The sequence below is a fragment of the Urocitellus parryii genome, chromosome 10 (assembly GCF_045843805.1).
Source record: "Urocitellus parryii isolate mUroPar1 chromosome 10, mUroPar1.hap1, whole genome shotgun sequence".
NCBI classification, from domain to species: domain Eukaryota; kingdom Metazoa; phylum Chordata; class Mammalia; order Rodentia; family Sciuridae; genus Urocitellus; species Urocitellus parryii.
The window spans coordinates 56,566,258-56,579,044 of record NC_135540.1 but is presented as its reverse complement, the minus strand read 5'-3'; the positions used below and the strand labels follow the sequence as shown (position 1 = coordinate 56,579,044).

The 12,787-nt window shown below is 38.2% G+C and overlaps 1 protein-coding gene across 1 annotated transcript in view; it reads right to left on the bottom strand.

Moving 5' to 3' along the window:
- Egf (epidermal growth factor) overlaps positions 1-12,787 on the bottom strand; it is an 88,738-nt gene that overhangs the window by 48,955 nt on the left and 26,996 nt on the right. The window contains exons 6-7 of the mRNA XM_026410633.2: positions 2,870-2,995; positions 1,703-1,825 (exon numbers count right to left, since the gene is read on the bottom strand). Coding sequence (XP_026266418.2) covers positions 1,703-1,825; positions 2,870-2,995 — 249 coding nt within the window. The remainder of the gene's footprint in view (positions 1-1,702; positions 1,826-2,869; positions 2,996-12,787) is intronic.

Here is a 12,787-nt window from a genome sequence, read left to right as displayed (position 1 = left end):
TCTCAAATAAGATTTTTCAAGCTCTTAGTCATCAAAATTCTGAGAGTTTTGGAACCTGAAGAAGTGATTCTCGAGTTCACCTGGAAAACAGATTTCATGTACTAAAAAAAAAAAAAAAAAAAAAAACTAAGGACATTTTATGAGTGTAGTTAGGTGTAGGAAGAGAAATGAGAGGCTCTTAACAAATATTAAAATGTATGATAAATTATCTATATGCATAATAATGTGCAATCATTAAAATAGTGGAGAATGGGTGTAGGAATAGACAGAAGATAATACAACAGGACAGAAAGCTCAGGTTAGAAAAGATTAAAGTATACATAAGAACATACTGCGTAAAATGTTATTTTAAAATTAGTGAGCATGTGAAAGATCATCCAATAATGGTATAGAAATAACTGAATAATGATTCGGGAGAGAAATATAAATCTCTACCCTATAGCAAATATTAAAATAAATTCCAAGCAAGTCAAATATGACATTGCATATGTAACATTAAACTTCTAGAAGGTTTGAGAATCAAGTGAGATTACATTTGCCACACTTGGTACACAGTGGGCCCTATGAGGAATTTACATCGTGTACTTCAGTATATTTGCCAGTGGGCAAACTTTGTGATATTAAGAGAGGGGCAAATTTCATAGACAAGCACAAGCATGCTGGATAATTTCCAAGAAATTCATTATTGTTAGGTCCTTAGGCCAAAGTAATTCCATTTTGAAAATCAGCACCTGTCATCTTAAGAATCCCACCCATGCATGACCTTCTCGTTAAGCCATCTCCAAAGAGTCCCTAACTACTGAAACCACAACAAAGATGCCAAGTAACAATCACAGGACCCTGGGATATTTTGGTTTTTGATATTTTTTAGTTATACATGGACACAATATCTTTATTTTGTTTATTTATTTTTATGTGGTGCTGAGGATTGAACCCAGTGCCTCACATGTGAAAGGCAAGCTCTCTGCCACTGAGCCACAACCCCAGCCCTCTGGGTTATTTTTTAACCACTTCATTATACATGACTATATAGTTAAATTTTTTCAGCAGGCTGTTGCTCCTTGAAGAAAGGCAGCCTGGCAGATATTCTCTGTAAATAAATCTTTGCTTGACTCAGATGTGTCTCTTATGGATATTTGCACCAGGTACCCTAACAATTATCATTCATCCATTTCAATGTGCCTGCTTTCATAAGCATAGACGATATCTAGACTGACCTATTCCACCATCTTTGAAGAAGGAATAGATAATGAACATGAGTTGAAACTCTCATTTGTACTTAGCCATACTAGTAGATTCAATAAAAAAATTTATCTTAAGGTATCTGAATATTTAATCCTAAATTTGCACGGGGAATATCCATATACATTTAGAATATATCTTTTTCTTTTTAATATGTATATTGCCAGCATTGATGCCCCCAAAGACCTAGAAACAATGACTTACTCAGGCACAGATTATATTGTGTGTGTGTGTGTGTGTGTGTGTGTGTGTGTGTGTATCCCAACCCTGGTAGTTTTTATTTTAAATATCTATAGTAAAATGTAGTTATCCATATTTCAAAAAGCAAAACAAAATAAAACTCCAAGGTAATTCTGATGCACACTGCTAACTGAAGCCTATCAACCCATCATAGTTCACTCAAAAACATTATTGAAAATTAAGAAGAATAATGCAATAAATACTTGTTTTTGTGACTTACGATGGCATCGTTTTCCATCAGAAAGCAGAACAAATCCTGCAGGGCACGTGCAATAATAGGATCCAGGAATGTTCTTACACCCAAGAGTACAGCCATGATTCCAAAAGGCACATTCATTGACATCTATACAATGACAAAAGCAAATCACAATAAAATGGTTGTTTCTGAAAATAAATTGTGCTATTACTAATTAGTAAGCACAAAGTAGGGTGGTATATGCTGTAACTGACCACCAGGGAGGGATGTTTTTCCAATTCTCAAAAAGAGAAAAAGAAATCAGTCCGATGATCATGAAAGGCATTTCTACTGTTATAGTTTATACAGATTTTTCGGACTAGAATTAACTTTTGATAAACATATAGCACTATATGCCTTGAAACGATACAGCATGCCATTCAAGTTAGGAACTGTTGGAAGTTTCTTAATCAGTTTGGACAATTCCTGTTCTGCTATTTACTTTTCTCAAGACCCAAGGGGAGCCCCTCCCCTAAAAGTAGAAACACTCCTTAGCAGCTTTGCTCCAACGGAAGCGCCAGCCTTCCAGCTCACAGCTTCTGCACGTCACAGCTTTTCCCATTGGTGCCCTGTAAGCAGGGGACTATAACTAGGTGCCAGATTTACCCGCAACTGATGCCACTTAATGTGTCCTGCAGCCATTGGGTTCTTTTCATCCCTAAATCACAGCACCTTCCAGGAAAAGGGATGCAGACGTCTCGTGGGTTCATTAAATAGGGCTTGGAATTTTGAAACAGGAGGCGTCCTAGAGGACGAGCCTGAGCCTCTGTTTGCGTCGTCCCAGATTAGATCTTTATGGAATACGATGTGACAGTCATATGCTCTGAGAATCCGATGGTAGCTATGGAGCTGCTCTCTTAAAAAGTGTCTATCCTGAAATTTTGCACAAATTCAAACGCAAAGAGGCTCAGAGAATCCCCTCCCCCTCCCGAGCAGCCTGTGTATCTGAGGTAGGAACACAGGATATTGTTTTTAAAAAGGGACCTCGAAGTATTATAAAGACTTTAAAAACAGAAGAAAAAAATAAATAAAAGTGCTCTCCTGGGTTAAAGCAAGCTAACTTGAAGTCGATTTCCCGGTGACGCCCTCGTTGCCCCTCGAGACAGTTCTTGGAGACCGACACTCCCCCGCCCTCCGCGGGGCGCGCTTTACCTTCACAGGATTTCCGGTCTCGGCTGAGCGCGTAGCCCTCCGCACATGCGCACAAGCGCGACTTGGAGTCCTCCCCGCACGCTCTGCCGCTGCAGTTAGCTTTTATTAGTTTGCAAAGTTTCTTTTCTAGAACAGAAGATGGTTTATTAGGAACCTGTGGATATGTGTTTTGACAGAGGACAATGCTCCATCCCTGCACGGTTCTTAAACTGGCTCCTCTTGTCGCCTCTTGCCACGGTGGCCCTGCTCTTGAGTCCGCTCTAGCTGGGATTCGCCAGCATTCCAAAGTCCTTCTTTCTCTAATTGTCTTACAGTAGCTCTCAGGATAGGGCGTCCTAACTAGCTGGAGATGTCATTCCATGGGTTGCTAATAGTACACTTTATCTGCTTTTTCATTCTAACATAAAAAACACATAAACAAAATTCTGTTCAAAAAAATAATAATAATAAAAAGACTTTGAACTTAAGCACATCTTTCCCTGAGTGTACTATGTATAAGTCAGAGGTAGATGGTATTTAGCTGTTTTTATAATTATTATTTTTTTAAAAACCGTTCAGGCTTAATGTATATTGCCACATGTCTTATCTTCAAATTTCTGAGTTTATTGCTGACACATCCCGTATGTTATGAACTATCCCAAGTGAATTGGAATTTGTTCAATAAAATGGGTGCTTGGGTTGAATTAGCTACAAATTGGGTTGAGTTAGGTGTGTTTCTGTGCTTACGTTATAGTCACAGTTATCTATTTTGGGACGCTTGAGTTAGATTAACTATACTGAACCGACTTTGTATATGACCAGCTTAGTACCTCTATTTTTCAAAGCCCAAAGTCAAGGGCTAACCTAGTAGCATGTATATCCTGTTTCAAGAGGTTAACAAGATTTTTGCATCTTTTACTTCTTATTTTTGTCGATTTTAATGACAGAAACTTTATAAAATGCTATGGGAAATACAGATAAGCTTAAGTGTGGGGACAGATGCCCAGATGCAGGTAGACATGAAGCAGTGATCTGGCAGAAGGTAAAGGCCAAGGAAGAGCACTGGGTCATAGAGCCTGAAGTCTGGCATGGTTAAGATCTACCAGAGAATGCATAATGAGAAGAGCACAGGGTCTCAGCCAGGGCTGTGGAGAACACCAGCACTGTTGTGGGAAACACAGAAAACAAATCAGCAAGCACCTGAGCAGAGCAGTTGCAGCTGGATCCTGTTCCCCAAGTGCATTTGTTCTCTGATCTCTTTTCTCTACTTCTAGAGATGTCCCCTTCATCTGACTTGACCTATTTCCTTCTACTTCAAATCACTCTTACAAGATAGAATTTCAGAAAATTTGGTTAAATGACCTATAATTAGCTTTTTATTTTCAATCCTTGAATCAAGCAGCATTTCATCTATAAATAGAGGAGTGCTACACTGGGCATGGCAGAACAGTCTGTTTTTGTATGGCAGTTTGAGCAGAAACAAGACAATGGCCTAATAAAAAAAAAAAAAAAGTGGACTGGTTAACATCAGGTTGTTCCAGGTTCCTTTCCAGGTAAAGGTTAAAACAGGGCGGACTTCCTTATCATGCTGGGGAGAACTGATTGGTTGGGGATTTGTCCATCACCTTTCTCCTGATTTCTTAGAAGGTTAGATAAACAAGTTGGTTTTGATTTGGGGATCTGGAACTTCAGTATGAATTACTCCATTATGATTAGGTCTGTTGGGGCCTCATGCAGGAGCTCTGTTCAAGTCAGTGGCCTCTGATAAATTTTACCACTAAACACATTTTTGACCAACAGCTGCAGAATTCAATAGAAACATATTTTTGTTGCCTTGAGAAAATCCCAAGTGTACATCATCAACCAGAGAACATGTTCCCCTCTTGGGATTCTAGTTTGTTATGAAGGGAGAGCCTTCATACCAAAATCTATAATCTGCATTTTTATAGATTCCGGAGTGACTCTGATGCTGGGAGTCTTCATGCCAGACTGAGAAACAATGGCCTAATGTTCCGCTGAGACATTCCACCTTGACTCCATTTAGTTGGTCCGTGTTCTTTCCTTAGTCATTTTAACTTGTATTTTTTTCAGTTTTCTTGGCAGAAATAAATGTGAAATCAATCTTGCCAACTCTCTATACAACTGCAGTATTTCCTACTAAATTTGTTAAGCTCTACATTGAATAGTATTTTGGAAAAAAAATTTTCCTTATCTATGCTTTTTATGCTAATTATGCAGGTATATTTACATATTTTTTCATAGCATTAAAAATATGTAAATATACCTGCATAATTTTCTGCATGCTACACTTAAGCTATCAAATTTTAATTAATCAAAATTTAAATGGCTCAAATTTTAAGTGAATGACAAAAATCAGAAACTTGTAAGATTATTGAGGACAAAATACATCCTCTTCACATTTCTTTAAAAAAAAACCAAGTAATTTTTAACTTTGATTTTTTTTCCTTTAATAACAACCAAAACACTACACTTTCTTAAGATAACAAAAACTTCACAGATTATGCTTCCTGTAATTGTACCTTATAAAAATCTTTCCAAGCCCAGCATAATAGATGATTATAGGAATTAAAAAATCAGGAAAATCAAGTTTTGTCTTGTTCTGTATTTCACAGCCAATTGCTTTATCTCCTTGACCTAGGTTTCCTAATCCATGGAATGAAAATATTGAATTAGATATTCTCATTCATATTGTGTCTGTCTGTCTCTCTCTCTCTAATTGGCTCTCGCTCTCTCTCTCCTACACACATGTGCATGCGCTTGCTCTACCCTCCCCCTTTTTAAAGTGCTGTGGTTCAAAACAATTAAATGTTTGTGGTAAATTTTTCTAAATTTTTACCTCTAAAGAGTCTCAAACCTTAATTACTGCCTACAGCATGGTAACACAGATCAAACTGTCTAATGAAGAAAATGATCAATATCTAGGGTATAGGAAATGACCCAGAGAATCTTCTAGATCCTGTGTTGTAACTTTTTTTTGTACCTTTCTATTATCTCTCACACCTGGCCCATGTATGTTCTAATCATCCTCATCATCACTATTATCTCCATCATGATTATATGTATGTATTCTTTTTCCATTAATAGGTAAGGCACGTACTCTACCCACATATGGAGTCTCAATAACACCTAGCATGTTGCCTTTCACTATATAGGTACATAGCAAACATCTGGAATACATGCACAAAATCCTGTGATCATTCACCTGCTCCCTCACTTCTTTAATTCTTTTCCCCTTGGATTTCCAGTCACCTCAAACAGATGAGCAGACTGTGTCAGCTTAGAACTCTGTCCACTCTACCATGCTGCCAATGGTTTGAATGATGCTTATTAATCATTAATCTCCTCTGCATGGTTGTGTTGATGATGTGACCTGAATTCAGACACTAAACATTTTAAAAGGTCATTTTAGGAACTGGCCAAACACAGAGGATTGAGTGTTATATTTCAGTTTAATCTTCTTAATCTTCTGCTGCTCTTTAGCTTCAAAATAGGCCAAAGCTAGCACTCAGAATGTTGCTGCTGACCTCAGATAACACCCCATTCTCAGAGCCCAGCAGAGGGGCTTAATTGCCTTTGAGATCAATTAAAGTCCCTAATCGTGGAGTTTAATGTCCATGCCAACTGTGCCTTCAATCACTGTCTGACAAACACACAGGCGCTCTTGAGCTTGCCTGCAGCCCAGTAAGTCTGCAGATTTTACCCTGGTCCAATTCTGAAATAGTGCACATGGGATTCCCTAGCCTGCATTTCCCACCCCATCACATAAAATCACATTCCTCAAATTCTGTGTAAGACCGTGTCACAAAGCTGTTCTAATCTCTTCCATTCAAACCCATTCACTAATCATTCTTGTAACTGAATATTTGCATCCCCGATATTTAACACATAACAATAAAAATTTGAATAACACTTTATAAACCATCTACATTTTCACATTTAGTTTTCAGAACAAGTCCTGGGGTTTTGCAGAGCAATATTGTTTTCCATTTTATAGATTAGGAAATAGTGCCTTCTAGCTTGACTATTCTAGGCAGGCCCTTCATGTTATAGTTAGATAGGAAGAATGAGTTCTGCTGCTCTATTGCACAGCAGGATGATTATAGTTAACAATAATTCATTGTATGTCTCAAAATAGAAGACACGATTTTAAATGTACTGAGTATAAAAATGATAAAAATTTAAGGTGGATATGATAATTACCCTAATTTGATCATTACACAGTGTATTCTTGAGTCAAAATATCACATTGTACCTTATAAATGTGTACCATTACTATATAAAAATAATAAAGACAATATATTCCCCTCAAAAAAAAAAAAAAAGGAAATAGTGCCTTGTTAAGGAGCACATAGGTAATAAGGGGTAGAACGAAGGCTCAACCCCAAGCCTTCTGTTTGCAGGCTCCACCTCTTTACCATGTATGTGTGAGGTGTTACATAGGCACATGTGTGTATAAGTATATACATGGGCATGTATGCATACATAAAATATAACTGGGCTTTGTGGAATTTCTGTAAAAACCTACAGTTATATTTTTGTTTCATTTGTTTATTGTCTTTCTCCTTAGTGAGTTCTCAATAAATGATAACCTTAACTTCCTCAAAAAACTTCCCAAAGTATACACTACAGAAGTTTTTTCTTCCCTGTTAAGAGATATACAAGGAAGAAAATACAAGAGTGGCTATTTATGTTCCAGGAATTCATAATTACCATTGGAAAAAAAAACTACCCAGAATTTAACTATTTGGTATTCATACTTATCTGAACCCTTTTAAGAATCAGAAAATAAACAAACCAGTAACCTCTAGGAAGTTAAAAAAATAAATGCTTTTTATTCTTAGAAAAGCCCCTCTGGCCCACTCAATCTCTTAATACTATACACCTATTTTTGACAAGTTCAACCAGCCCAGAGCATAAAGGTAGAAAACACAGGTGTGGAAGCCTCCACTCCCATTGTGCCCATCCCACCCCACCTGCCTGCTAGATGGTACATTGGTGACAGGACTCCATGGGCTCTCTTGTTGAGAGACTGAGAGCAACCTCAACCTTGCATTCCAGACACCATTGTCAATGAGTAGGAGGCAGGAGGTGATGAGGGGAATCTATTGTTCATCTCTCCCACACAGACTAGACGCCTCTGATCAGGCTCCTCCTGGAGAAAGATGGTACAATTTGAATACCAAGAGGATAATAATTACCATGAATAGAAACATGTCGACTACTTATTTAAATTCATGAGTTTATAAAGATGCTTTTGAAAAAAGGTCACCGTTAGAGGATATTGGGAAACTAACCCTTTATTCTGAAAATGGGTAAATTAAGGGATGGGAACAAGCTTTGAATTTGCCTTTCCTAGAAAAGCTCCTCCTCAAGGGAATTGTATATCTGATGTGGAAAGTTTCTTCTTTATATAAGAATTCCAGATAGTAAATGTATAAGCAATGATACAATTAGAAAAAAAAATGGCTCCAGGCAGCGGTAATCAATAGCCATTATGGAAAAGGCTGATGGGAAACTATAGTTGATGGACCAGGCTGGCCACCCCTGAACAGCTGATTAATCTTGAACATCACAAAAAGAATTCGAACCAGCCCCTATATGCCTCCTAAGGTGGTACAATAGGAAGCATAAACTCACAAAGCATCCTTGAAAAAATTCTGACTCTGATCAGGTTTCCAGACCTAAGCTATCAGTTTATGGGAAATACAGAAGGTAGAGAAAGATGATATCACCATGGAGATATAATTTGCAAAATTTAGAAAGTGGAAAATTTAACAGGACAAAGAATCTGGTTTCTTTCTTTTCTTTTTTTTCTTCATTTATTGCCTTCAATGTGTTGCTGAGTCCACCCCAGATATAATATGTATAAATATTTAATGTGGTGCTGGGGATTAGAACCCAGGGCCTTGTGCATGCAAGCAAGCCCTTAACCAACTGAGCTATATCCTTAGCCCAAGAATCTGGTTTCTTAAACAAATAAATGGCAACAGAAATCCTCTAATTAGAAAACAAACCATAGACCTACAGACAGGCATGTGGGAATCAGCAAGATGTGAGAGCTGAGAGCAAGGAAGGAGACAAAAAAATGATAGAAAGCAACTCCAAGCATTTAAAAGGCACTTCAAGAGACAGCCATTTGGTGTCAGGGTAAACCTGTGTTATCAACTCAGCTTTGCCAAAACCAATGCTGAACTTGCCCCAATGGCCTGTATCCTTGAAGATGTAACTCTAGTCACTAAGAAAATGTCAGTAATTTTAAATGATGTGAGGAAAATACTGCAATCTGTATATTACAAACATTTCTATTAAAAATAGCTTTGTGTATTTAAACTGATTATTTAAAAATACTCATCTTTCTGCAATGATTCATTTCCAGGGGTTTCCAAATAACCCATGTTTTACAGAAGACTCTCCAGCAGAAAGAATCAGAATGAATTAGAGTCGTACCTGGGTGGTTTTAGCTACACTTATCTTCTGGAAGCAGGTACATTTCCAGATGGAGGCAATCATCCTTTGTGAACTCACAGGAATAAAGACATTCAATAATATTTTTTACATGAAAAGAAAGAAAAGTCTTTTACACAGTCGATGATAGACACCTAGTTCCCAAAGAAATAAACTTTTGAAACTCCCTTAGAAGCTTAAAACTGGAATCTACATTTAAAGAATCCAGAAAGAAAAAAAAAATGGACCTTCTACAAAGTAATATCTGTGAATAGTAAATTGCAAAGTGTCTAGAAGATAAGCTTGATATTTTTCCATTTGTACTAAGAAGTTCCCACATTGACTTGAGAGTCTAGGTGTCAGAGCAATCGGAGGGCTGGCTAAGTTTAATCATGCCTAACCAGTGTTATTAAGCCCACAAAAATGTGAGATCAATTCTACTTTTGAGTGGTTGGGGAGGATATTTGAATTTCTGAAATTAACAGAAAAGAGAGAGAGAAAGAAATAAGGTTTTGGATCCAAGGTCTGTGCAAACTGAAATATTTAACCAACAGGAGGCCACAGGTAGACAAGAATGTTCCACATTACAGGCTTTTCCCCAAAACAAATAGGCCAATCTAAGCTATGAAACCAAAGAGTGAGAGCACAGCTGTGGAGGCAGCATGCTAACCACCTGGGTTCAATCCCAGGTCCTCCACAGTGTGACCTTGAATGAGCTACTGTGATGAGGTAAGAGGACAAAGGGCAAATTGCTCTTCTTGGCCTAGGTTTACAGCCTGCCAGCCACTAAGAGGTCCCACGTTAACTCATGGTTCCTCAGATTCCTAGTGTGGGTCATTTATCCACCCTCAGACAGTATCAGGGGCATCAGTAGAGCCAGAATGCTCTCTCTCAACTCACCCATCACCACTGGGCACAAATGCTGAAGTGCCCCCACAGGTAGAAGTATGCCTAAAGCCAATTAATACTCCTAAACCCCAGACCATTGCTGCAAGCAGACAATAAAACTAGCTCCTTTCTTTTGTTCCAGGGAATCATCCTGATGTTTTCTTGTTGGAGCTGTGTCTCCTTTCCCAAGTGGAGGCCCCAATAAAGGCTTTGCCTATATATTCGTACTCCTGGGACTCATTTTCACTTCTACCGTTGAATCAGAGTTCCCAGTGTCCAGTTTCAATGACATCCCTGAACTCCAGATTTTTTAAAACTATAAAATGATACCGATAATCACACCAAATTCAAAAGATTGTTCTGAAGCTCAGATGACACTGTACAGGGCAATCCAAGAGTGGAAAACTCTGTAATTATGGCTATTTCTGTTAGTCAGGAGGGCAATATTCTTAGATATTACATAGCTTTAAAATGGGTTCCTTTAAGTTTAGGATGAGAGTGCAAAGGATATTTTTTAGCTCTTTTTTTACTGAAGACCTCTAGACATTGGGAGTTTGATGGAGAGGTATATTGCCTGTCTTGAAGGACTAAGGAAGTTTAGGGAGACAGACAATTATGGCAAAGCACACTAAGTACCATGGGATAAGGGAAATTGTCCAAGAATATATGTTCCAGGAATACATTCTCTGAGAACTCAGTGGTGCATCAGCTAGCTTGGGTATGCAGTGGGTAGAGGGAAGGTGTTCCTGAAGGAAGTAATGTCAGGACTGTTTCCTAGAAAATAACAAGAGAGCCAGTGAAGGGAGGAAGTGTTTTGCAGGTCTGGAGCAGAGAGAAGACAGAAGGCCTTCCTTAGAAGAGGTAATCCAATCTTTGAGACTGGCTGTGCTGTAAAGAATGTAACACAAACAATGGTGTGAAATGAAACCTAGAAAAGAGCAGAGGTTTTTGTGAGCCAGCTAAAGAGAGTGCACTTGAGTTACTGACAATTGGGAGCTGTCACAAGGTTTTAACCAAAGAAGGAGATGATTAGGTTCTCATTTTTGATGGCTTATGCTCTCTGCAGCATGGAAAAGGCAGGGTACCAATCAGAAGAATTGTGGAGAGAGAGGACTATAGAGAGAGGCACAAGTAGCTAGATTATTGGGGGATAATTGGTAGGATTTGGAGACTGGTTTTATGGAATGAAGGTCAGAAGGAGGGAGGAATGGGCAACTCCTGAATTTCTGCCTTGGGAGGTGGGATGGATAAGGATGCTTCTTACTGATCTAGGGACACTGCAGGGAAAAAAGGTGAGAAGGAAGGAAAGAAAGTAGGTAGATCAGTTATTTCTTTTGAGCTTAAAGTATTTGCAAGAAATCCAAGTAAAAACGTCTAGTAAGTAGATAAGTATCAGAATCTTGATAAAGATATTTTTTACTAACTTGAACTCATACACCCACTGCAGGACCTTGAACTTGGAGGGTATAGACAGCAAGCAGGTATGACCAAGAAGAAAGACCAGGACCACTTCAGGAGATGAGCAGATGGTCAGCAAAACAGCATGGTGGTAAAACTGTAACTTCACCACTTCGACTTGGGGTTCAGCAATCAGCAGTATGAAACTTCTGGAAAATCAGCCAGTCTGAATCCATGAACCAAGGACAAATACTTGGAAAGCTCTGGGGCTTTTCTTTGGTCAACTGCACTGGTTAGACAGTCTTCATGGGACTGCCCCTTTTCATATAGTGTGAATAAACCTCCAATGTTTTAAATCAGTTTTTCCTGCAGCTTTGCTCTGCAGCAGATCTTTGCAGCTCAACACTCATTATGCCTCAGAGTCTGATTTTTGTTTTGTTTTTTAATTTAGTCTAGAGTTCAAAAAAGAGGTCTGATCTAGAAATAATTGATTTAAGAGTCCCTTGGGCTACTGCCTAGGAAGTAAAACAGAAAAGTGCCACAGCCTGAATTGGCCTTAGAGAGTCACACTGCACTTAACCATACGAACGGGTCTGAGAAATCCCACTTGAGAAAAAGCAACCTGTTTTAAACAACTTATTGAACTTAGCATATCTAAATCACTTAATCTTCAAAGATGTTTCCTTCCAAATAACCTCATTAAATCCCACAGAACTAGAGTTTTGTAGAACATGCTTTGATAAACTATAGTTTAGGTATTTCACAAGGAGAAATAAGTCTATTGAAACTCTTATTTGTGCAATAACTGTATTTTATAATAAAAAATTCAGATTACAGGACTTTTCTCAGTTACCTCCTTATTAGCAGTAGCCTCACAACTAAATGTCTTATAAAACTAATTACTGCTGTCTGCCTCACCAGAGCAGCTGCCATTGTAGGCCAGATTCCCAGGTGGTATGTCTTTATATTTAAAGGGTATCAGGCACATTGAGAATCTGATGAAAGTTCTATACCATCTCCCTAGGGGGAACAATGACATATTTTCATCAAACACATGAAATCAAGAAATTCACAGATCTTAAAAGGTAAAGAATTCCTGCTTTCTAAAGCCCTGAAAGAATTTAAACCTAACTAATCATGACCAAAGTAGCAATGCTCTTAAAATCAAAAGTTATTTCACTTGGAGTA